General features: G+C 41.1%; 1 protein-coding gene across 6 annotated transcripts in view; it reads left to right on the top strand.

Annotated features, from left to right (window-relative positions):
* The window catches only part of LIFR (LIF receptor subunit alpha), an 87,355-nt gene that overhangs the window by 43,643 nt on the left and 21,359 nt on the right, over positions 1-22,353 (top strand). For 5 of the 6 annotated variants that reach the window (XM_073343807.1, XM_073343806.1, XM_073343808.1 and 2 more), the window contains 9 exons: positions 776-932; positions 2,713-2,836; positions 5,718-5,869; positions 7,604-7,767; positions 12,153-12,327; positions 12,696-12,965; positions 17,781-17,910; positions 19,327-19,490; positions 21,421-21,566. In XM_073343807.1, the coding sequence (XP_073199908.1) occupies positions 851-932; positions 2,713-2,836; positions 5,718-5,869; positions 7,604-7,767; positions 12,153-12,327; positions 12,696-12,965; positions 17,781-17,910; positions 19,327-19,490; positions 21,421-21,566 (1,407 nt within the window). In that variant the 5' untranslated portion in view covers positions 776-850. The remainder of the gene's footprint in view (positions 1-775; positions 933-2,712; positions 2,837-5,717; positions 5,870-7,603; positions 7,768-12,152; positions 12,328-12,695; positions 12,966-17,780; positions 17,911-19,326; positions 19,491-21,420; positions 21,567-22,353) is intronic. The other variant, XM_073343810.1, reaches the window with a different exon arrangement.

Genomic DNA, 22,353 nt, shown 5'->3' with positions numbered 1-22,353 from the left:
CACCCCAAACATTAGTGCTTTTGGTGGTAAGAATTTAAGAATTTGGTGGCCTAGTATTTAAATGATTCAATGTGGGCTGCGCTTGCTTATCAGGATAGAGTTGGGATTTCTGTGAGCATGTTCTGCAAAAGTGCTTGTCTGGTTCAATTCAAGAAATATTCATGGTATCTATGTAAGAATTTGCTGTTTTATTAGAAAGATTCCTTCCTACAACAATTTTAGGATACTCTAAATAGATATAGTGGAAGTTGTCAATGAGTTGATATGTCAGGTCTCTCTCTTGTGGTGGTTCTTTTTCTGTGCAAAAGACTTCTGTGTAGTGCAATTTAAATTTTTTTAACCAAAACTGCTTTTCAGTGGAAAATAGGATTTTCAGCAAAACTAAATTTTCCATGGAATGTGTATATTTTCCACAGAAAACTTCAACTTTTTAAAATAAAAAGCTGGCTCTTCAAAAAAAAATATTTTTTTTTCATTTGTGTTGAAATTTTTTTCATGGGGTTAGAAAAAGTCACATTTTCTGACCAGCTCTACTTTTGTGATTTCCCATTTGGAATGTCCACTTACAGGTCCGGGTTTCTTTTTAGAGTGATTTTATGTTCTTTATTAACTTTTTGTCAGGGTCTTTTAAAGTAACTGCTGCATCTGTACAAGTAATATGTCTGGCATTTCAGTCTTGTTCAAACATACATCTATAGAAAACTTGTATTATTTGCTGCATAGCAGGGGGTGTCAGTGATTTTAAAGAGACTGTTCGTTTTGTTTTTGGTTTCAGAACTGGCAAATTTGTGTGGAAGATGAAGTTTATTCCTGCTTAAGGTTGTCATCCTAAATAGTAAATGGTAAAAGAATGTGGGATAATCCAAGTCTCCGATGTCTCCTAGCAATAGCTTTCTTACATTTGCTGAGCTTAATATATAGTCAGGAGACAGGTAAGTGTAGTTTGATACTGTTTGCTAGATTGCTTGCTCTTAGGATATGTGCCTACTCTATAAATGTGCTGCATTTATTATGTACTCAGGGTCAAATAATGTTGCCTCTCTAGGAATGAAAGATCTTAAGAGTAGAAATGCTGGATCTAATGCTCCAATTTCCTGCATCTTGTGTAGCCTCTAACACCAGTGCAAAGCTGGGTGCTTCTGCCTCACAATGGCGGCAATTTACATTCACTGGTGTAAATGACTCCACAGTGTGCAGGGCAACAGACACTCAGGCCCACTGCAGTTCTGCTGTGCATAGAGCCTGCACACGGAGGTTCCACAGCTCCACGCACCGTAGAGCAATGCTGTCTAGGCTGGACTGTAGAGGAGAGTATTGTAAGTTGACCAGTGGAGTTTGGGGGTTTGGACACAGGATATATGCAAGATGCAACTTCACTGGCCCAAACCCTGCACATAATGGAGGGATCCATTGTAGAAGGCCGATGAAGTGAGCTGTAGCTCACGCTCAAATAAATTGGTTAGTCTCTAAGGTGCCACAAGTACTCCTTTTCTTTTAGCTACACCCAGAGGCTGTAACAGAATCCCTGGCCCAGCTGTTTAAGTATTCTACATTCAGCTTTAATGTAGTAAAGGGGATTCTGTTGTGCCTTGTTCCTCTCAAGTTGTGTAGGTATGTTTGAAGTATTCGAATTACTGAAAACTCAAGAAGCTAAACAAGTTCAGTTCACCAGAATTACAGCATCTGAATTGTCCAGATCAAAGCTGGATAGGTTGCACTGCACATATCACACCCAGTGGTAGAAAGCTGTTTACTTTGCAGTGAGGCACAGTAGTAGCTTGGATTTTTTTATTTTATTTTATTTTTTTAAGCAATAGTGATGTGGCCAGCTATGAACTAGAGCTTTTACTTTTTTCCTGACAACTTCCTTTGAGCACTCAACAAAATCAATAACTACAAACAATTAAAAGAAAGTTGGGATTTTAAAACTTTATTTCAAAGCAAGTGTATCGGATATACACAACTTTTGTAGGGTTTCCCAAGCAGAATTCACTTGTCAAATCAAAATGCTGAGGGTGAACCACTTAGGACCTGATCCTGCAAGATGCTGAGCAATCTCCGCTCTCATTGACACCCCTCAGGCGTGGAGGGGAATTGACATTACTCAGCACCTCTCAGGATTGGGTCCTTTTGTGGTTCAATAGGAGTTTAATTGACCCAGGCATTAAACTAAACAAAAATGGCACAAACTCCTCACCTCTGTGTGTGAAAAGGAGTGGAAGGGGAGAATTGACTAACAGGTTTATGTGTCTGAGTGCAGGAATCTTCTGTGTACTTCCTTCATGGAGTCCATGGTGCGGACCCAACCAGAGGGAGTCTGCTCGTAACATGGAGCCAGATTCTGCTACTCTTATTGCTTTAGTGTAATACCATTGACTCTAATATACAGAACCAGTCAAGGGCCAAGATTTTCAAAACACAAAGTCACCTCAGTTTTTGGGCGCCCAACTTGAGACAGCCTTAGAGGAGCCTCATTTTTCAGAAACTGTTGAAAACCCACCCTCCAAAGATGAGTACTTTTTAAGGTGTTTCAGGTTGTGTACCCAAAATTATTGGTCATGTTTGAAAATCTTGGCCTGCAACTATGTAATGGAAGTTTAAAAGTATTGTAAATGAGCGTGAGGTAATCTGTAAAATGTGTATATCTGATGGAGCATCAGTCTGAGAGCATTAAATTGTTACATTGTAACTATGTAGATGTTGCAATTTCAGGTTTTCCAGAAGCACCCTGGAGTTTGAAATGTATTACACATGACTTAAACAGAATGATCTGTTCCTGGGATGCCACCTCCAGTGCAAACCTTGGACTGACTTACAAGATCTGTTATACAAACAGGTAATTGTTTCTTCTTATCAAATTATGTATGTATTATTGTTCTTCAATCCATATTCATAAAATTTGTATCATCCTGTGTTTCTCAGAGCATGTCTGTCCACCAGTCAGTTACATCTAGAATGGTGTCTTCTGCTCTGAATGTTTTCAGTTCTAAATTGGGCAATTGTAAGCTTCCCAGCAAAGGACCTCTGTATGCCAAAGATTCTCTTGCCAGAACACCTTGCTACCCCCTCACATTGGGTAGGGAGTGCTCACACTCCTACTTCTGAATTCTCAGTGTCCATATGGCCCTTGTTTTCAGTTCTCAAAAGGTTATCTTCATAGTTTGGTTTAGTCCAAAAGGAAATGCCTGAAATATGTTCTGTGCTGAAATACCAGGGACCTTAAGCATTAAGATTCAGACATGAAAATGCCTTTAGGAAACTTAGATTACATCTAAGTAAAATCCCTTAATGGCTGTATTTTTTTTTTACCAATTTAAATATTAAATCCCTTTTGAAGATAAATGCTTTTGGAGTAGAAAACAAAATTGAAATAGCCTATTTGAAATGGAGTATAGTTTAGATTTTTAAGGTACGCTAAAAAAGTGTAATATTTTCAGACACATCTCTAGAACTTTTGTGCATTCCATGTGTAACTCACCAGAATGAAAATCTGCCAATTTTCTGTCATGCACTAGGCATGAGGTTTGAAGTCTTTTCTGGATCCTGACTTCTTCCTCGGTGCTGATATTTGTGCTATGCCTCTCTTCCTGTGAATAGTGAAGACAGCTCAGACTTGTTCATGCAGCTCCAGGGCTTGGCTGCACTCCTTTCCCCACCTCACACACCAGGTTCTCTGCCTCCAGTGGTGCAGAGAGAGTGGCACTTTAGTGTGCCTGAATTTTCAGTTGCCATCCCAGTTTGCAAAGAGTGTGTGTGTGTGTGTGTGTGTGTGTGTGTCAGTAGTGAACTGAATGAATCCCCTCACCACCATCTTGTTTGAAGGAGCAACTGCATCCTGAACAAGATCACCCAGTGAGCTGCTGCCTCTGTTTATTCCCTTTCCCTTAGCATGGTGGAGTAGGCAGGTGGCACAGAAAGCAATAAGGTGAGGAGACATTCTTGGGATCCACAGAAAGGGAGCTCAGCCACAGCTAATCCCGTCCTCCAGACCTTCACCTGATGCTCTCCACATACTCTGTGGCCAAGATCCCTTTGGAAATGTCTCTGCACTGGGGGAGGGTTAGTCCTCTTCAGCACTTGAGACTCAACAGGGTGTATTAGCCTTATCAGTCAGGGACTGCGGGGTTAAGTCCAAAAACCTCCCCAGTCCTCTTATTTAAACCACTTCAAAAGGGGAAAGCTCCAGGGTCCCATTTAAGTGAGTAATAGTTAATTAGCAGGAAGTTGGGCATTGTTCTGACTTTTTCCTTTCCCCCCCAGCCCTGAGAGGAAGATCTGGGCACTTTCCAATCTCTTTCTCCTCTCCAGTTACATATGAAATGTTAAGGAGAGTGAGGACTCAAGCCGCATCCTATCTATCCATCAAATCTATCATTAATTATGTGTTAGGCTGAGATTTTATCACAGTTATTTTTTAGTAAAAGTCAGGGACAAAACACAAAAATTCACGGAGCCCATGACCTCTCCGTGACTTTACTAAAAATAACCAGGGGGCAGGGCTAGGCCGGGGGGGGGGGGGGGAATGGAGTCCCATAGGGTGGGAGTGGGCGGCTGACAGGCTGAGCCCCCTGCCATGGTGGGGGACACAGCCTCAGCGTCAGCAGCCGCAGCGGGAGATGCAGCCATGGGGGACACACAGCCTGTGCTCCACAGCTGGCTGCACCTGCGGCACAGGGGTACACTGGTCACAGCTGCAGTGCCCCCGCCCCCACAAAGCCCTGGCTGCAGCCAGGGTGGGGGCATATCGCCCTGGGAAGCCACGAGTGAGGCACATGGCTCCAGCTGCAGCCGCCAGGCAGGGGCGCGCAGCCTCAATTGCAGCCCCTGGCGAAAGCCACGGGGTTGGGGTGCACTGCCTCAGCTGCAGCCCCTGCCAAGCCCAGGATGCTGCAGGGTTGGGGTGTGTGGCCCTGGCTGCAGCCCCCACCAAGCCCGGGACGCCGCAGGGATGGGGCGCACGGCCCTGGCTGCGGGGCCCGCCAAGCCCAGGACGCCGCGGGGATGGGGTGCATGGCCCTGGCTGCAGCTCCCAGTGGAAGCTGCAAGGTTGGGGCTGCAGGGTCCTGGTTCCAGCCAGCTCCAGTTGCAGGGCAGAGGCGCACAGTCCCACCTCCAACTCCTGAAGCCTTGGAAGTCATGGAAGTCTGGTAAAGTCACAGAATCCGTGACTGCTGTGACCTCTGTAGCCTTAATTATGTGCATTGCTGAGGAGTCACAGACCAGAACCTCATTGTGCCAAGCATTCTACATATACCGCCCCCCACCCCAAAAAAGGCCGTCCCCTGCGCCAAACCGCTTATGTTCTTATTAACCCCCTTATTCCCCTGTAGGCTAAAGCCCAAAAGGAAGCACCAGCTCTGTCCCCTGATGGGAATGAACATCCTTTCTGCACCCACATCCTCACCACAAAAAGTTATGAGAAAAGCAAAAAAGGCCAGAACGCAAAGCTATTTTGTGGCGTTTGATAAAAATACTGTCTGGAGTGAGTAAAGGGTTGGAGTAGTGTTCTGAATAAAATATCACAATTTTTAACTTTCTTTCTTTTGCCAAAGCTTATCCAAGTCTTACTACTTCTGAAATTTGACTCTGATCTCTCACAGTTTTGTTCTGAGAATAAATTGGACCTTTAAAGGTTTGCAATGTTAAATTTAGTAGGGAGCTCTCTAACTTCCTAATACATGGAGAACTTTTCTAATTCTTCTTTATTATTGTTTCAGTGAGCCATTCTCTCCAGTGTGTATTGAAACTGGGGAGAAAAGGGCAGATATTCCAGTGGCAATGGGCTCCACTAACATACAGATAACCACACTAAATGCTTCTGGAACTCCTTTAGCTACTGAAACGTTTGTATTGCCTGAGGAAAATGTTTGTAAGTATCAAGTTTATGTATAATGGCTTTATATGAACACTTAACTATAACATTCTGGAAATGGATACGATGATTTAATAGTTGTCTTTGGCAACATTTCCCTGTATAAAGAGCTTCTCTTGTTGAGATGCAGAACACCCCCGTGCTCCACCATGCACAGGCACTTCTGCTAAATGCATATTTTGGTAGCCAAGTATGGTATTTGATGCCATGATAGAAAACAACTTATTCCCTCAGGCTAATTTGTTTGGGGATGAGGTAGGCGAATTACATTAAAAAAAAAAAAAACCATCAGTGGTAATTCTCACCTCCAAGATATTTCCTTGAACCATCACTGCTTGAGCACCATTTATGCCCATTTTTTCACAACATTTTAGGGGAAATGATATCTTCCTTTGTCTCTCTCACAGCTGCTAGGACCAAAAAAGCAAAATAAAACAATCTGTAATAGGGTGGCCTGCCCTGTAAGGCCTTGTTTAATTAGCTCGGCCTTGCTGCACCTGTGCTGGGTGTAGAACTTAATAAGGGAGGAAGCACAACAATTAGGGTTGGCTGGGGAGAGAATAGCTGAGTTGATGTGTAGCTGGAGAGCAGAGCCCCAGGACTGAAGCTAACTTCCTGACGTGGGACCCTGGAATGACATGCTGTTTCTCTTGCACAGCGCTGGCTTCAGGGCTGCCTCCCTCCTTAATGGGTTTCATAGCAGTGTACAGAACGTAGATATAATCTTGTCATCTCCCCTAGAAATGTACCCATGTTGGAACTGTCACTCTGGAATGAGTATTATAAACAACCATTTTTAGAAGGGGAAATGGGAAAAAACCTTCTAGTTCAGCGGTTCTCAGACTGTGGGTCGGGACCCCAAAGTAGGCTGCGACCCGATGTTAATGGGGTTGCCTGGGCTGACTTAGACTGCTGGGGCCTGGGGCTGAAGCCCGAGGGCTTTAGTCCTGGGCATTGGGACTCAGATTACAGGCCTCTGACTGGAACTGAAGGCTTTGTCTCTCTCCCCATCCCCCGCCCCCACCTGGGGCTTGGGCTGGCTCAGGCTTTGGTTCCCCCTCATGGGGGCATGTAATTGTCGAAAGGGGGTCACGATGCATTGAAGTTTGAGAACCTCTGCTCTAGTTAAAGCAGAGGGGAAGAAGGAACTAAAATATATTTTTCCCAACTTGGAATTGTGTAGAATAGGTACACTTCACAAAAAGCACCATGAGACCTTAGTGACAAAAGGGCCTCTATTTTATCTCAAGTGAAGAACAGCCCCTCCAAGAGCACACTACTTCCTAACAAACACGGAAGGATCGTTACTTTGCATTCACAACAATTTATGATTTAGACAAGTGCCGATCCTGAGACTTAGTCTCATTTGTATAGATACAAAAGGTAAAGGGGCTAGGATGAAGAAAAGATTTTTCTCAGCCAATCATTGACAGAAAACTGTGGGAAAGACGTGTTAGAGCAGCTTGGAGGAGATCGCACTTGGCACCCCTAATGTAGCAGGAGAAATGCTGCCTGCGGAGTCACCAACAAAACTTCAGAGGATGTTTCTGTGCTTTCTTGGGAAGCTTCCTACATGAGGAATGGCAAATCCCAACCCAGTTTAATTAATGAGAACAAACCTCACATTGGTATGGCAGCAGGCCAGTTCAGAGTTGCAGCTATTAAACACCTGTAAGCGCTGTTGCTGGTAATTATTTTGAATGTATGCTTTTTCCCTTGTTTCTTTTCAAGCACTTATTCCACTCACCCCCCAAATTCTTAATCTGAATGCCGACTTTTCAACTTACACATTATATATGAAGTGGAACGATAGTGGCTCAGTCTTCCAACATGAATTAGATGCCAGCTGGCAGATTCAGATTCTGCGTAAGGAAACAATGGAGACAGTGACACTAGTAAGTCCTCTTTTTCGCTTTTTTTATGAAAATGCATTTCCCCTCTTTACCCCCACTTCCCCCCATACATTTTGGAGGGGTCACACAAGCAGGAGAGTTCAGAAAAACATGGACACAGACCTTACGGACTCATGCTATACATAGGTGTTGTTCATTTATTTTTATTAGTGTTTGAGAACCTCCTAGCACTAAAACAACTGAAAGTGATAGGGAGAAAGGCATGCCATGGCTATTGCACTTACTCCACACGGCACTGGCAGCTTCAGCAGTTTTTGTTCAGTTGTGCAGTGCCAGTGCCATTTAGAACCAAGTGAATTTTACTGTTTCCCTTCCCTGTTATTTTAAGAGTTGTGCAGGTATCTTATGCCCATTAATGGCCCCACCTGCCCCCACCCCTGCTTGTTTGGTTCTGCAGCGCTGCAAAGCCAACCACCTCCTGGAGCCAAGGCTGCATGGACAAGCCCTCCCTCACTCTAGGCCCAGGGATGGTGTGCCAGTTAAATCCAAGGTGCATAACTTTGAATGTGTCAGTCTGCCAGGTCCGTACCAGTGAGATAGCATGGTGAAAAGTGCTGTTTAAGTAACTCAATAGGTTGTGGTTGCTCAGTGCTGGTGGGATGGGTAGCAAGTAGAATGAGTCCAACGTTTTTGTCACCGGAGATGACGACTGGGAGGGGAGATTTTTCTAGGTTAGTCACTCATTTTATCAGAATAGCCACTGAACCTGAACTCCAGATTTTGGGTTCAACGCAGCAGGCTCAAAAGCAGGCAATTCAGATTCCATCCCAAACCACTTTTCCAGTCATACTGTTGATTTAAAGGATTAATCTTATCTTCCTAACAGCTTCTTTTGGATGACCTACATTACTCCACGACCCAGGGCATGGCTTGCCAGTTCTATTTTAAATGATAAATGTAAAATTTTCTATAAACAAGCCAAATCGAAATACTTTACATGACGTGCTGTAAAGTTTTCATCTCGTAAACGTTAATTCTGCTTAGTTCAATTTTACATTTTAAAAATATTTTATATAAAATGTGGTAGGATCATAACAATGACAATTGCAGTCTTTGAATTTTTAGAAAGTGCCCATAAGAAATTAGTTCATCATCATTATGGGAAAGAGTTACTTTAAAAAAGAAAAATATAATCTTCCAGTGGATGTTATTCTCCCAGTAGATCTTACTTTTTGTGGGTCTTTGCTGTGGAGGTACATTTTCCTTATGAAATTGGTCTTTCATTGTTTTCTGTTCCTGATTGGTGACTGCCTTAAGAGTGCTATTAAATAGTCAAGTTTTAATGCTCCTTTTGTAGTCTCCAAAAAGGAGATTCCAGATCTAGTGAAAGCCCCTGTACTTTCCTTTCAGAGTAATAAAAAGCTTTCTTCATCAGTGCTATTTCCTAGGTTCCTCAAAACTGTATTAAGTATATTGTATTGTATTCTGTGAAAGATTTCTGTTTTTCAAATGGCTGATTACTTTCATTGGCAATTAATGCAGTACTCTGTAAATATAGTGCGTATTATAAAGGTATTGTGTAATGTCATAAACTAAACAAACATTTGGAGGATGGTAGTTCTTCAGATTTTTGTCAACACGTGACTTTGTTCTGTAAGTTTAATAATTGAGAAAATATGTGCACTAGGGTATGTAGATGATCGTTGCAATTACAGATAAGAAAAGGCATATTACATCACCAGGTCCATCCCCTGTCAGGTACCTCCCTGGACTTCCTATCTAGATGCTGTAACTGTTAAAACATTGGTACAATATTTAGTTTGGGCTAATGCGTAAGGGCCTCCTGCAGCAAACTCTTGCTCACGTGAGTAGTCCTCCTACAGGGAGTCCCATTGCTGTTAACAGTGCTGAATGCATGAGTAGTAAGTATTTGCAGTATCTTGTCCTGTATTTTGATTTCTTAGATGTGATTAATAGGAGTGAAATGCTTGCCTGTATTCTCCTCTTGTGTGTCAGTGTAGATTGCAAGCATGGACTTACTCAGATCATGAATTGCTCTTTTAAAATAACCAAACCAATTTAATTCACATAGTGATCTGATTTTAAATTTCTTTTTATATTATTATTTTCAGATAATCCAGAAGTATAGTAGGTGCTTCACATCACAGATAAGATGACATGGAGTGAAATCCTGGCTGCTATTGAAGTCAATGGGAGTTTTGCCATTGCCTTCAGTTGGAACAGGATTTCACCCAGAGAGCTCACAACCTAATTCCAAATATTATGCAGTGAAGGGAGTGACAAAACTAAAGGGAGAGGGCTGGGGATGATAAGGGGATGACATCAGTATAATTTTTTTTATTTGGTCAGGGAAGACATGAAGTCTTTAAATCATGATTTGAGGACTTCAGTAACTCAGCCAGAGGTTATGCGTCTGTTACAGAAGTAGGTGGGTAAGGTTCTGTGGCTTGCGATGTACAAAAGGTCAGACTAGATTATCACAGTGGTCCCTTCTGGCCTTAAAGTCTGTGAGACAGTAAGGCAGGTATTTTATTCTAACAAATAAAGATTAACTTTCTTGTAGTTTTTCATACAAGGACTCTTCACTATCAGTGATTGCAAATGAGTCTTTGTTTCAGTATTAGAATACAAGTGAGCTGGGGGTACTGTGCGGGTGGAGGAATTACAGCTAATTCAAGGCTTTAAGAAAGGTAATTTAAGTTCTGATATAGTGATCACAGATTTACATTTCATCTGTCAATGAAGTTGTATAAAGTTAGAAAAACTTAAGTCAGTTTGTTGAAGTAGAAAGACCACAGCAAACTTAATGAAATATTGCAAATTTTAAACAGTGCCAATTCCCTCTAAAAGAAAACACTGCTGAATAACAACACTTCCTGTATTAGTTTTGTGTCCACTTTGTGATATGTGCTAAAGGCTCTCTGAAGGCAGAGTATACACCCACAAAACAGAAACATTTCATTCTAGAATGAATATCTAAAAAACGTACAGGGCTAAAATGTTTGTGATGAAGCTTTTTATATCTGAATACTCTAGGAAACAGTTTTTTTAACATTTACAGAGCACCTTGCTCTGTGTGTGTGTGTGTGTGTGTGTGTTCACCCAACATTGAAATGTAGTCACTGCTTGGGTGGAACATAGCAGTTGTTAATTGTGCACAGCAAAACCACCGAACAATTTAGGTCAGGAAATAAAGGATATCTTACAGAGTTGGATGTAGATGGGGGGGTTGAATGAATTTCCTAAGCTAGAACTGGACCAGGAACAGTAAATTTAAGTTGTTCTCTAGTAGTAAACTGTCTGTTTTAAAATGCATTCATTTTCCAGCTTCAGACTAAATCCTATGCCATAATTAATGAACTTTTAAAATGTCCATATGTTGTTCAGAGATATTATTATATGTAAAATGTAATTATGTTTTCAGCACAATTGAGTAGTTTGTCAGTATTTAGAAGCCCAAATGAGAAGAATTTAGTTTAGTTCTGTAATTAGCTATTGACTTAGCACCATTCTATTAAGATCCAGGTTTAATATGTTTCCTGTGATGCCAGCATGTTTTCCAGTCTTGAGGTAGGGTAGGGCCTTGGTAAAGAGGCCAGGTTGGGATGACTGCTTTCTACTCATGCTTTAAAAAAAAAAAAAAAAAAAAACCACCAGTTGAAAACAGTTTCTAGTAGAGTTGGCTGATCAATGCAGACTGGCCAAAATTGTGGCCAGCATTGGAATACAACTTTACAATATAATAAACAGCACTGAAAGACTATCCCTGCTTACCAGTTAGTTCTCGCTACAAATCTTTGGTGATTAACTAATAGGAGTGGTTGAAAATTTTCTGTTAAAACTGCTTTTTAATGGAAAATTGGGGAGGAGTTGGGGCTAAATAAAGTGTTTCATAAAGTGTCTGCTTCCTATGAAAGACTTCAACTTTTCATTAAACAAACACTTGAAAACCAAAGTGGTTTTGGTTTTGGCTTTGGCTTTGGCCAAAACCTGAAAACTTTGTATGCAGAAATGCCATCACAGTGTCTCTTGACACTATTATCCTCTATGGGTTGGGTTCCCTAGCTGGATGACACCTTCCATGAGGCACTGTGGCTGCTTAGCACAAGGGGAGTCTGTGGTACATGGGATATTGGTCCAGGTAGGGAGCCCGGCACATAGAGGAGAATGGGGCATGAGGGACTATGCCAGCATTTCCTATTTGACATTTTTCAGTTGAAACTTTTGCCAAAAATTTGAAATTTCCTTGGAAAACTTCAGCATATATGGTTTTTTTTCATTATTATGGGGGGTTTTGGGGTCAAAATTTTCATGGGGGGAAACCCCATTTTCTAAGTAGTACTAACTTAGGTTGTAATGCCTGTAATGTCTATCTTTGAAAAAGCTTTATTTGTTTTTCTTTTTAGATGAATTATGATTCAAAATTGACTGGCAAAGACTCTATTCTTTCTTGGAATTGGACATCTGACATACCTTTGGAGTGTACTTCACACCATGTGAAAATTAGATGTTATATTAATGATCCATATTTTAGTGGTAGGACGGAATGGAGTGAATGGAGCCCAATTAAAACAGTTCCTGGTACGTTTACTTTCTTGCATGTTGCACAGAATTTAGCTACTTTTAAAATTGTGCTGAATTAAAAATAAACGTTAAATGAATAATATTCCCTTTTAATTCTGAAAGTTGATAGACAATTGTAGATCTTGTGGGACTGTTTCAGTTAAATATGTAAAGATGTGTAAAGTGCAGTAACAAATGTTTTGAGTGGGTGAAACATGTTAAAAATAGATTTCTGTACATTTTACAAGAGAGTTTTTATGCAAAACGGAATAGCCTGAGTGCTCCTACTTTGTATTAGCACTGACCAGCTGAATATATAAGAAAGTAATATTACTTTATTGAGCTATAAAAATCATTTGATCATGTATTATTTTTCTTCCTCCTAGGAAAAGATACTAAGCTCAGTAGTGCTGTGGTATTTCCTCAAGACAAAGTGGTACTAGTGGGCTCAAATGTCACATTTTGCTGTTTATACAACGAAGGGGAAAGTATAAAATACATGAAATACGGATCAAAAAGTTATTCACTCCTTCACCTCAGCAAGTGGAGCAGTGCAATCAAAGTGCAGAATGTCAGTGCTTCAATTTCTAGTGGGACAAATGTATGGTGCTCGCTGCTGCCAGATAATGCAGCAGGAACAGTATTATTTGTAGGATGTAAGTATACCATACTGTTACTGAAATGAGGTTCACTATGGTTTATTCACCTTGATAAAATCAAAATATAAGTAGGAAACTAAAAGGTTTTATGACTCTAGCCCTCTTGCTTTTAAAACAGTGGTTTAGTTTGGCCTACCTGGTTTCCAAGGATAGTTTACATTTGGGGGGTGGGGTGGGGGGATGTTTGGTTTTTATTGTAATGACCCAGTTAACTCCCCCAATGCTCAGATGCCATAGTGATAAAGATGTAGTGTAAACATAATAGAAATAGATAATCTCCAGTATAACCTGGCAGCTCAAAGCCATCATGTCCCTGCTATTCATGATCATGGGGGAGAGCAACAGGAGATGCCCCAGATCCATCAAAGTTGTGATGAGCGTATGTGGGATGGGGGAGAGACAAGGAGGAGAGGTAAAGAGCTGCTGAGAGCATCCTTACCCACCTGAGAGTGGAGTATAGAAAGCCCCCCAGGGTCCAGGGTGGGGGATAAGTGTCTCCATCCTCAACTTCCCACTAGCCAAGTTTGTAAACCAAAATATCAATTTTATATCCATTTTGATTATCTCTGATCACTGAAGAGGGGCAGGCATGTTATAGAAGAGGACCCTCTCCTGATTTTTGGTCTGTCAAGAAGTGGTGACTGTTCATGCACACATAAGTCATTACCACGCTTATTTTATTGGCTTCTGCCCATCATATATGTACAGTACCCTGCCTAAGTGTGAAATGTTAGCAGCGAAAACTCTGACACCTAGCAGAATGTTTTTGTGACTGTCAGAAGCTCTTTCTTCTGCCTGTTGCATTTCCAGAGTCACCGTTTGTATGGCCAAGAACACTTTGCTTGAAGATGAGCCATTGTTTAACCAGGTTTCAGAGTAACAGCCGTGTTAGTCTGTATTCGCAAAAAGAAAAGGAGTACTTGTGGCACCTTAGAGACTAACCAATTTATTAGAGCATAAGCTTTCGTGAGCTACAGCTCACTTCATCAGATGCATATCGTGGAAACTGCAGCAGACTTTATATATACACAGAGAATATGAACCAATACCTCCTCCCACCCCACTGTCCTGCTGGTAATAGCTTATCTAAAGTGATCATCAGGTGGGCCATTTCCAGCACAAATCCAGGTTTTCTCACCCTCCACCCCCCCACACAAATTCACTCTCCTGCTGGTGATAGCCCATCCAAAGTGACAACTCTTTACACAATGTGCATGACAATCAAGTTGGGCTATTTCCTGCCCAAATCCAGGTTTTCTCACATCCCCCCCACCCCCATACACACACAAACTCACTCTCCTGCTGGTAATAGCTCATCCAAACTGACCACTCTTCAAGTTAAAATCCAAGTTAAACCAGAACATCTGGGGGGGGGGGGGGGTAGGAAAAAACAAGAGGAAACAGGCTACCTTGCATAATGACTTAGCCACTCCAAGTCTCTATTTAAGCCTAAATTAATAGTATCCAATTTGCAAATGAATTCCAATTCAGCAGTTTCTCGCTGGAGTCTGGATTTGAAGATTTTTTGTTTTAAGATAGCGACCTTCATGTCTGTGATTGCGTGACCAGAGAGATTGAAGTGTTCTCCGACTGGTTTCTGAATGTTATAATTCTTGACATCTGATTTGTGTCCATTTATTCTTTTACGTAGAGACTGTCCAGTTTGACCAATGTACATGGCAGAGGGACATTGCTGGCACATGATGGCATATATCACATTGGTGGATGTGCAGGTGAACGAGCCTCTGATAGTGTGGCTGATGTTATTAGGCCCTGTGATGGTGTCCCCTGAATAGATATGTGGGCACAATTGGCAACGGGCTTTGTTGCAAGGATAAGTTCCTGGGTTAGTGGTTCTGTTGTGTGGTATGTGGTTGTTGGTGAGTATTTGCTTCAGGTTGCGGGGCTGTCTGTAGGCAAGGACTGGCCTGTCTCCCAAGATTTGTGAGAGTGTTGGGTCATCCTTTAGGATAGGTTGTAGATCCTTAATAATGCGTTGGGGGCTGAAGGTGACGGCTAGTGGCGTTCTGTTATTTTCTTTGTTAGGCCTGTCCTGTAGTAGGTAACTTCTGGGAACTCTTCTGGCTCTATCAATCTGTTTCTTTACTTCTGCAGGTGGGTATTGTAGTTGTAAGAAAGCTTGACAGAGATCTTGTAGGTGTTTGTCTCTGTCTGAGGGGTTGGAGCAAATGCGGTTGTATCGCAGAGCTTGGCTGTAGATGATGGATCGTGTGGTGTGGTCAGGGTGAAAGCTGGAGGCATGCAGGTAGGAATAGCGGTTTAACCAGTTTATATTACATCAAAGGCAGTGGGGAAATAAACACCACCTTAAACTTGGAGACTAGCAAGTAAGCAGAGAAGCAATCCGTTGTTCAAACAATATACACCTAAAACTGGCAAGGAGCTGCACTGTGTTGTTGAAGGTGTTAGTGGTGCCCTCTGCCACTGCAGGAAAAGCACAGAACTCCGAAATTGCCTGTTATGGGAAAGAGGAACTAAACATTTGCAGTATTTTGTTTTAAGGTGTCATTATGTTTGTAGAAGGTTTTTGAGGCTTATGACCCTACACAAGCAGCTAATGATTTGGTATCTAAAACAGATTAAAGTTTTTCCATTCAAAAGATATTTTCCATGAGAAACTAATAATTTTAGAACTTGATTCTTTACCATTACAAGACACCCAAAAGCTACTGCACCGGATAGGGAAGTTCAACATTCAACCTGCCACTTTGAACACCACAATGTGTATTTTTGGTAGTTTAACACTAAATGAGATTCAGCTGGAAATGCTGGTAACATAAGGTTTAACATCTTAGCTTTCTTGCCCCACTATTTGCCCTTTCAGACTCAAATAAAGAAATTCTAGGGCTTTGCAAAAGGAACAGGCGTAAGTGTAACTTGATGATCTCCTTAGATAAGGTATTACCAGCAGGACGGTGGGGTGGGAGGAGGTATTGTTTCATGATCTCTGTGTGTATATAATATCTGCTGCAGTTTCCATGGTATGCATCCGATGAAGTGAGCTGTAGCTCACTAAAGCTCATGCTCAAATAAATTGGTTAGTCTCTAAGGTGCCACAAGTACTCCTTTTCTTTTTGCGAATACAGACTGACACGGCTGTTACTCTGAAACCTGTTTTTAAAGGTGTGTGTTTAGTACTTCAGTCTGCACATTCTGTTACTGATTTTGAATCTTAAACAGGTCATTTAAAAAAAACAAAAACAAAAGAACCCTTTTTTCGGGGGGGACATCTCTCTAATATACCATCCAGTCGTATGGAATTTTTAAAATGGATAACTCTACATGTAAATATAAGTCAGGGATTCACACAATATTGGCTGTAGGTCAGTGACAGTGCAGCCCACAAAGGGTTTGCAGATGTGTCCATCCTTGAAGGTCTAGTGTGTTCAAGCCACTTCCTTCCTAGCGTTTTACAAACTCCTGTCTCTCTGCCGCCTACTCCATGAGGGGAGCGGAGACATCTTGTTTGGAGGCACCAGTCCAGCAAGACAATGGGATGCAGGGGAAAGGGACAAGATAAGAAGCCAGATAGAAAGGGGAAAGGGACAGTGCACCATCTCTATCTCGGGGTGTTTATATGTGCTTCAGAGATGTCAGTTTGAGTACCTGTGGCTCTGGTGAGCTAAATGCTCTTCCCCTAGCACATTAGACCTATATTCATTGTGTACGCTTACATCACTCACACTGTTGCCTCTCAGCTGTGCGCGTGTGCGTGCACACACAGATCTTAAACCCTGTGCACACGGCGAAACACTGCACACACAACAATTTGAACAGAAACACAACAATTTGCACAGAAGAAATTTTTTGCGCACGCGGCCTGTCAAAAATTTGCACAGAAGAAATTTTTTGCGCACATGGACTGTCAAAAATCAGAGGGAATATTGGTCTCTCATAATCCTAACTGAGACATCCTTACCACTCACGCCAAACGAACACAGTGTGAAGCCCGTCCCGTCCGGGGTGGCCAGAAAGAAACTGGTTTCCTGGCTTCTGGGAGGAAAGATGCCCACAAGCAGCTGGAGAAAGGAGCTCCCTAGAGGCTCATCCCCATCACAGCTACTCAGCTCTGGTTTCTAGGGGGAGTATGGCATGTCATTCTGCAGTGACTCTTCTACGGAGAGAGCTGCCATCAATCCTATGCTAGGGATTATGATCATTGCAGTCCTGGGGTCTAGAATTGAGGGACAAGCTTAAATGAAAGTGGGGGATGGAGACTTGTAAAGCATCTTGGAGGAGGATGACATGTGTGGTCTTCTTAAAAAAATCAGAAACTTTTAAAATAAAATACAGTGTGCGCATGTACTAAGTATTTCATGTTTCATAGAGTGCATGTGGGTTCACTTGTTTGAATAATTTGTTTAAATGGATTCTAAGCAACAGTGAGGCCTGCACTTGCCAAAACATGGCACACAACCTAATAACCTTCCTAAATCGCTTGGAGGCAAAATTGTGCAGTTTGGGATCTTGAAACATGTTTTGTAAAATTGTGTAATGCTTATAGTTCAGTGCCCTGATCCTGCAAAAACTTATATATGTGGTTAACTTTAAATACAGGAGTAATCCCATTGTCTAATGCTTGACTTCAATGGGCACTGTTAATGTGCTTAAAATTTAGCACACACATGACTGTTTGCAGGTTTGGGGCATAATTGTCACTGTTTATTTATGCTACGTGTTCTGGAAACAAAATATTGCTTACAGATTTCCAAGCAATTGTCTGACCTTCTATGTTAGGACGTATTCTGTGAACATGCAGGCTAATTGTTTTGTCTTACTTCCGTGCTACAGATGCCCCTGATACGCCACAAAACCTGAACTGTGAAACACGCACCTTTATTACTATAACGTGTAGCTGGAACCCAGGCAGACCCACGGGACTGTACAGGCAACGGCAAACAAAGTATATTTTATTTGAAAGGTAAAGTCATTTAGCAAGGAAGGATTAAAAAGTTAGAATACAAATTGGTCCACTATGGGCTTCCCAGGATACTGAATGACTGCTGCATGCCCACTCAAGTCATTTAAACTCTCCACTGCTTAGAGTTTAAAATAAATATAAAAATACACAGGAAGTTGGAACTAATTTTTAAATTACTTGAAGACAGAATCACGTGATTGCAATATAGTGCTGCAGTAGTATGGTGATAGTATAGTCAGGGTTGGGGGGCACATTTCTTTATAAGACATTTGATGATGATAGTTATATTATTTATTACTTATATTATGGTAGAACCTTGAGTTCAGGGCTCCATTGGGGTAGGCACTGTACAAACATGACAAAAAGAAGATCCTTGTCCTGAAGAGCTTACAACTTAAGTGTAAGACTGTGGACAACAGGTGGATAAGACCAACAGGTGCGGGTGCAGAAGAAAACAATGAGATTGGACTGGTCAACACAAAAACCAGTGATCACGGCTGCCTAACATTTGTTGAGGGCTCTCGAGCCAAGCTTTCTCATCCTTGTTCTGAGTGCACAGTGGGCTATTGCAGCCCCAAATACATGGAGCTACCCCTAAAAACCACTCAAATTTCTGCTAGTATAGATGAGGATGGCTGGTTGCTTACAGAGATCATATTACACTTATGCTCTCTGTTCAGCACTGGCTTTCAGTTTGTTTTCAGATGCAATTCAAAATTTTGGCTTTATTATATAAAAACCTAAATAATGTGGGTCTTGGCTACGGGATGGACAACTTCTCTCCTTGTGTGGCCCAGAGATACCCGAGATCAGCTGAGGTACACAAAGTGCCTGACTCTGATTTAGATGGGGAGGGGCTGGTGATTGGTCATCTTCAGTGCAAAGACCTTAACACTAGAACCTACTCCTTCTGCTGAGTCAACTAGTTCCTGATTCTGGAAAGCACTTAAGCAAATACTTAAATCCCATTAACGATAGGCATGTGCTTAAGTGCTGTCCTGAATATGGATATTTTCCTGAATCAGGACTCTAAAGCCTAGTTTTGACCTCAGGGCTCACTACCGAATCTATCTATTTTCCCAGGCTTCTGAGGAAGTAGGGTGGAAGTAAAAATTAAAGTGAGGATGAATTAGGTTGTGCTAGGGAGAAGGAAAGGGATTCTCTTTGGGCTGGGAGCCATGGATTTTGTGACTAATGCCAATCCAAGCTACATTGTGTCATTAAATTGTATGTACTATACAATGCAGCATGGGGTAGGCAAATAATGACACTGCATTAACTAAATAATGGCATAGTGACTTGCCATTCATTCCTTTTAGCATCTACATCCAGTGAAGTCTGTACTAAGAAACTTCAATTCAGTGCTGTTAAATGGGTTGCTCAGAAATTAAAAATAATCTTTTTTTCAATTCACAGAATATCTAGAGAAAATGTTACATGCAAAGTAGATGAATTGAATAAGAAACATCACTGTGACTTTCCAGTGCATGCTAATCAAAAAATCTACAGTTTCACACTAGGAGCTTCCAATCCTCTTGGTCGAGCAGAATCATCGCTCTTAATTGATGTAAATCAAAGAGGTGAGCATTTAACAAGTGTGCAAAACCAAAAAGGGTTATCAAATAGAGGGTTAGTGCAATAGATAATAACTCATTGGGCACTAATATGGAATGTTGCAATTGTAATTGGTTTTGGTTTATTTTCTTCACTGGTTTAGATTCTCAGTAATTGGGATTAGAGGTCCTTTTTTCCCCTATTGTGTGTGCCGACAAGCGGGTAAGGATGTGGTGAGATGACAGATCTGCACAGAAACCATATAGCTTAGCCCCATGTTAGGAGAGGAATCTTATGCATGCACTAGTAACTAGCTAAATATCTGTAATTTACGTGGCACATAATATTCCAGTCAATTCTAATAACTAAATTTGCAACATTATTAGGACCCAATTCTGCAAAGTCTTATGTGCGGCCGTGGTGGCCTTAACTTTCTGCACTGAGAGTGACACTGTGACTTCCATGTATCTGCTCATGGTACATGATGTTATTAAACACATGCATATGTCTTAACAGGATCATGTCTTTACAAAGTAGCAATAAAATGTGGAACTTACCTTCTGTGCCTCCATAACACATGCATGCATTTTGTGTCCTAACAACTTCAGTGTTCATATTTTCCTCCTGAAAACTTTAATGGCAAATAATAAATAGAAAATTGCATTTAAATGTTTATTATAGAGCTTGCATTTTTAATACATTTTTCCATGTACAGCAGCTTTATTATTTGAATTGGCAATGAAGTTGCAAAATATCATGTAATGTTGAAATAGAATTGTCTCAACTACTTAGAATGTAGGGTTGTTGTACAGATGCTGTTCTTTGCCATTTCCCCTCTGCCATTTCAGTTCTCTTCCTTCTGCATGCAGTCTTTCTATCCTTCATTGGTACTATTACTGTGCAGATAGTTCTCAAACAGAGAGTTCACACATCCCTGTATCTGTCAGGTGACCAAAATGCAGGGTTTGCATATGCATTGTGTGCTTATTTCCCAAAAACATCGAGTCCAGTGGCTGAGAATCTTCTCAACAGGAGGCATAGAGGATCTGTGGCCAGTATTCAAAGCCCTGGTCTACACTAGGGGGCAGGGATCGATCTACGTTATGCAACTTCAGTTACGTGAATAACTTAGCTGAAGTCAACGTACTTAGATCTACTCTCCGTGGTGTCTTCACTGCGGTGCGTCGACTGCTGCTGCTCCCCCATCAACTCTGTCTGCGCCTCATGGTGGTGGAGTACAGGAGTCAACGGGAGAGTGCTCAGAGGTCGATTTATTGAGTCTAGACTAGACGCGATAAATCGACCACCGCTGGATCGATTGCTGCCCACGGATCCGGCAGGTAGTATAGACATACCCAAAGATAGAAGGAGGACAAAAGAGGTGAAGAAATGAAAAGAGCTGGGTGGGAAATGGTGTGTTATGTAACATTGCTCTGCTATGTTTGGTAGGATATGAGTTTTATATTTTTGCCCCACTTTCCAATTATTAATTATGGATGTTTTTGGTTAATTTCCTGTTTGATCAAATACTGATATGATCTTGTGAAACAGCCACTGTGATCTTCGAAAGTGTAGCTATTTTATAGTAAAATCAGTAGCAGTTAACAGGAATAATGTTATGCTGTAATTTTACTTTTAACTCCTTGGGCCATTATGCCAATTACTGCTTCTGACTAAAATAAAACTATTCCCACGAGTGTCAGCCAAATTTTCAGTATGGACAAAAACTGCTTGCTGGCGTGCCTTCATAGCAAGAGACTAATATATATTGTTTGATTTTTAAAACAACACTCAGCTGTCACAATAATTATCAATCTGATGAATGTTCTGTTCTGTTGATTATTTTTGACTACTTTAAAAGTAAGATTTTTCTTACAGAATTAAAAATAATAATAAAGCTATTATTTATCACCTTTAAAAATCCTAGTTGATTTTCTTTATAAATTTAATTTTCAGTTAATCTGGAAACTCCTGATAAATTCACTGTGAGCGCTAATAGTTCAACAAATGCCCATCTGTCTTGGTATATACCTGGCAACTTTATTCAAATCAGACTTTTGTGTCAAATTGAAATTAGTAACAGTAATTCAGAACGACAACTGGTGAGTATTATTTTTAATGTAATTTTGCTCTGCTGAAATGTTGGTTTTATTGAAATGCATTTCTTTACAATTTTGTACCAGTAAAAGAGAAACTGATAGGTTATACCAATAGGTAACTGTGTTAAATGTCAAAAGTCTAGCTCCTAAGCTTACAGAAAGAAAAGGAGTACTTGTGGCACCTTAGAGACTAACAAATAAGAAATATATTTGTTAGTCTCTGAGGTGCTACAAGTACTCCTTTTCTTTTTGTGAATACAGACTAACATGGCTGCTACTCTGAAACCTAAGCTTACAGAGAAGCTCTAGTCACGTTTACTTCCAGTTCTTTTCACAGTGCAGTGGTAGGTCATAACAGGCTAAAACTAAGTAGTGTTTTGAGACGTTGCAAAGCATTAAAATTAGCCATAATATTTGAGTTCTATCATAAGTTTGCAAAATTGCTTTTCTGAAGATGTCTCTTTATTAAATTGCCACTTTTAGGCGATAGACTATAGTGGTTGTGTCTTTGGGAGGTAGGTAGCACTCATGCACACATTATCACTACTCTTGTACTCTGAAAATTTTCTTTGAAGTTGTTTTAAGATTCCAGTCTTGCAGTTTCCAAGTCACTTTTACAGTTGGTGTAAGTGGCATCTCAGTAAATGCTGTGTACGTGTTTGTCAGCTATTTCAGCAATTCGCTACTGCAATCTGTGGATGATATAAAGAATGAGAGGGGAAGAATTTTCCTGTTGAGCGAGATGAGCCGCGTGTGTCAGTAGGATATCCCGACTGAAGTCCTCTATATC

This window comes from Lepidochelys kempii, chromosome 5 (assembly GCF_965140265.1).
Source record: "Lepidochelys kempii isolate rLepKem1 chromosome 5, rLepKem1.hap2, whole genome shotgun sequence".
Lineage (NCBI taxonomy): Eukaryota > Metazoa > Chordata > Testudines > Cheloniidae > Lepidochelys > Lepidochelys kempii.
Note: the sequence above shows the minus strand (reverse complement) of the source record. Positions and strands in the feature narration are given on the sequence as shown.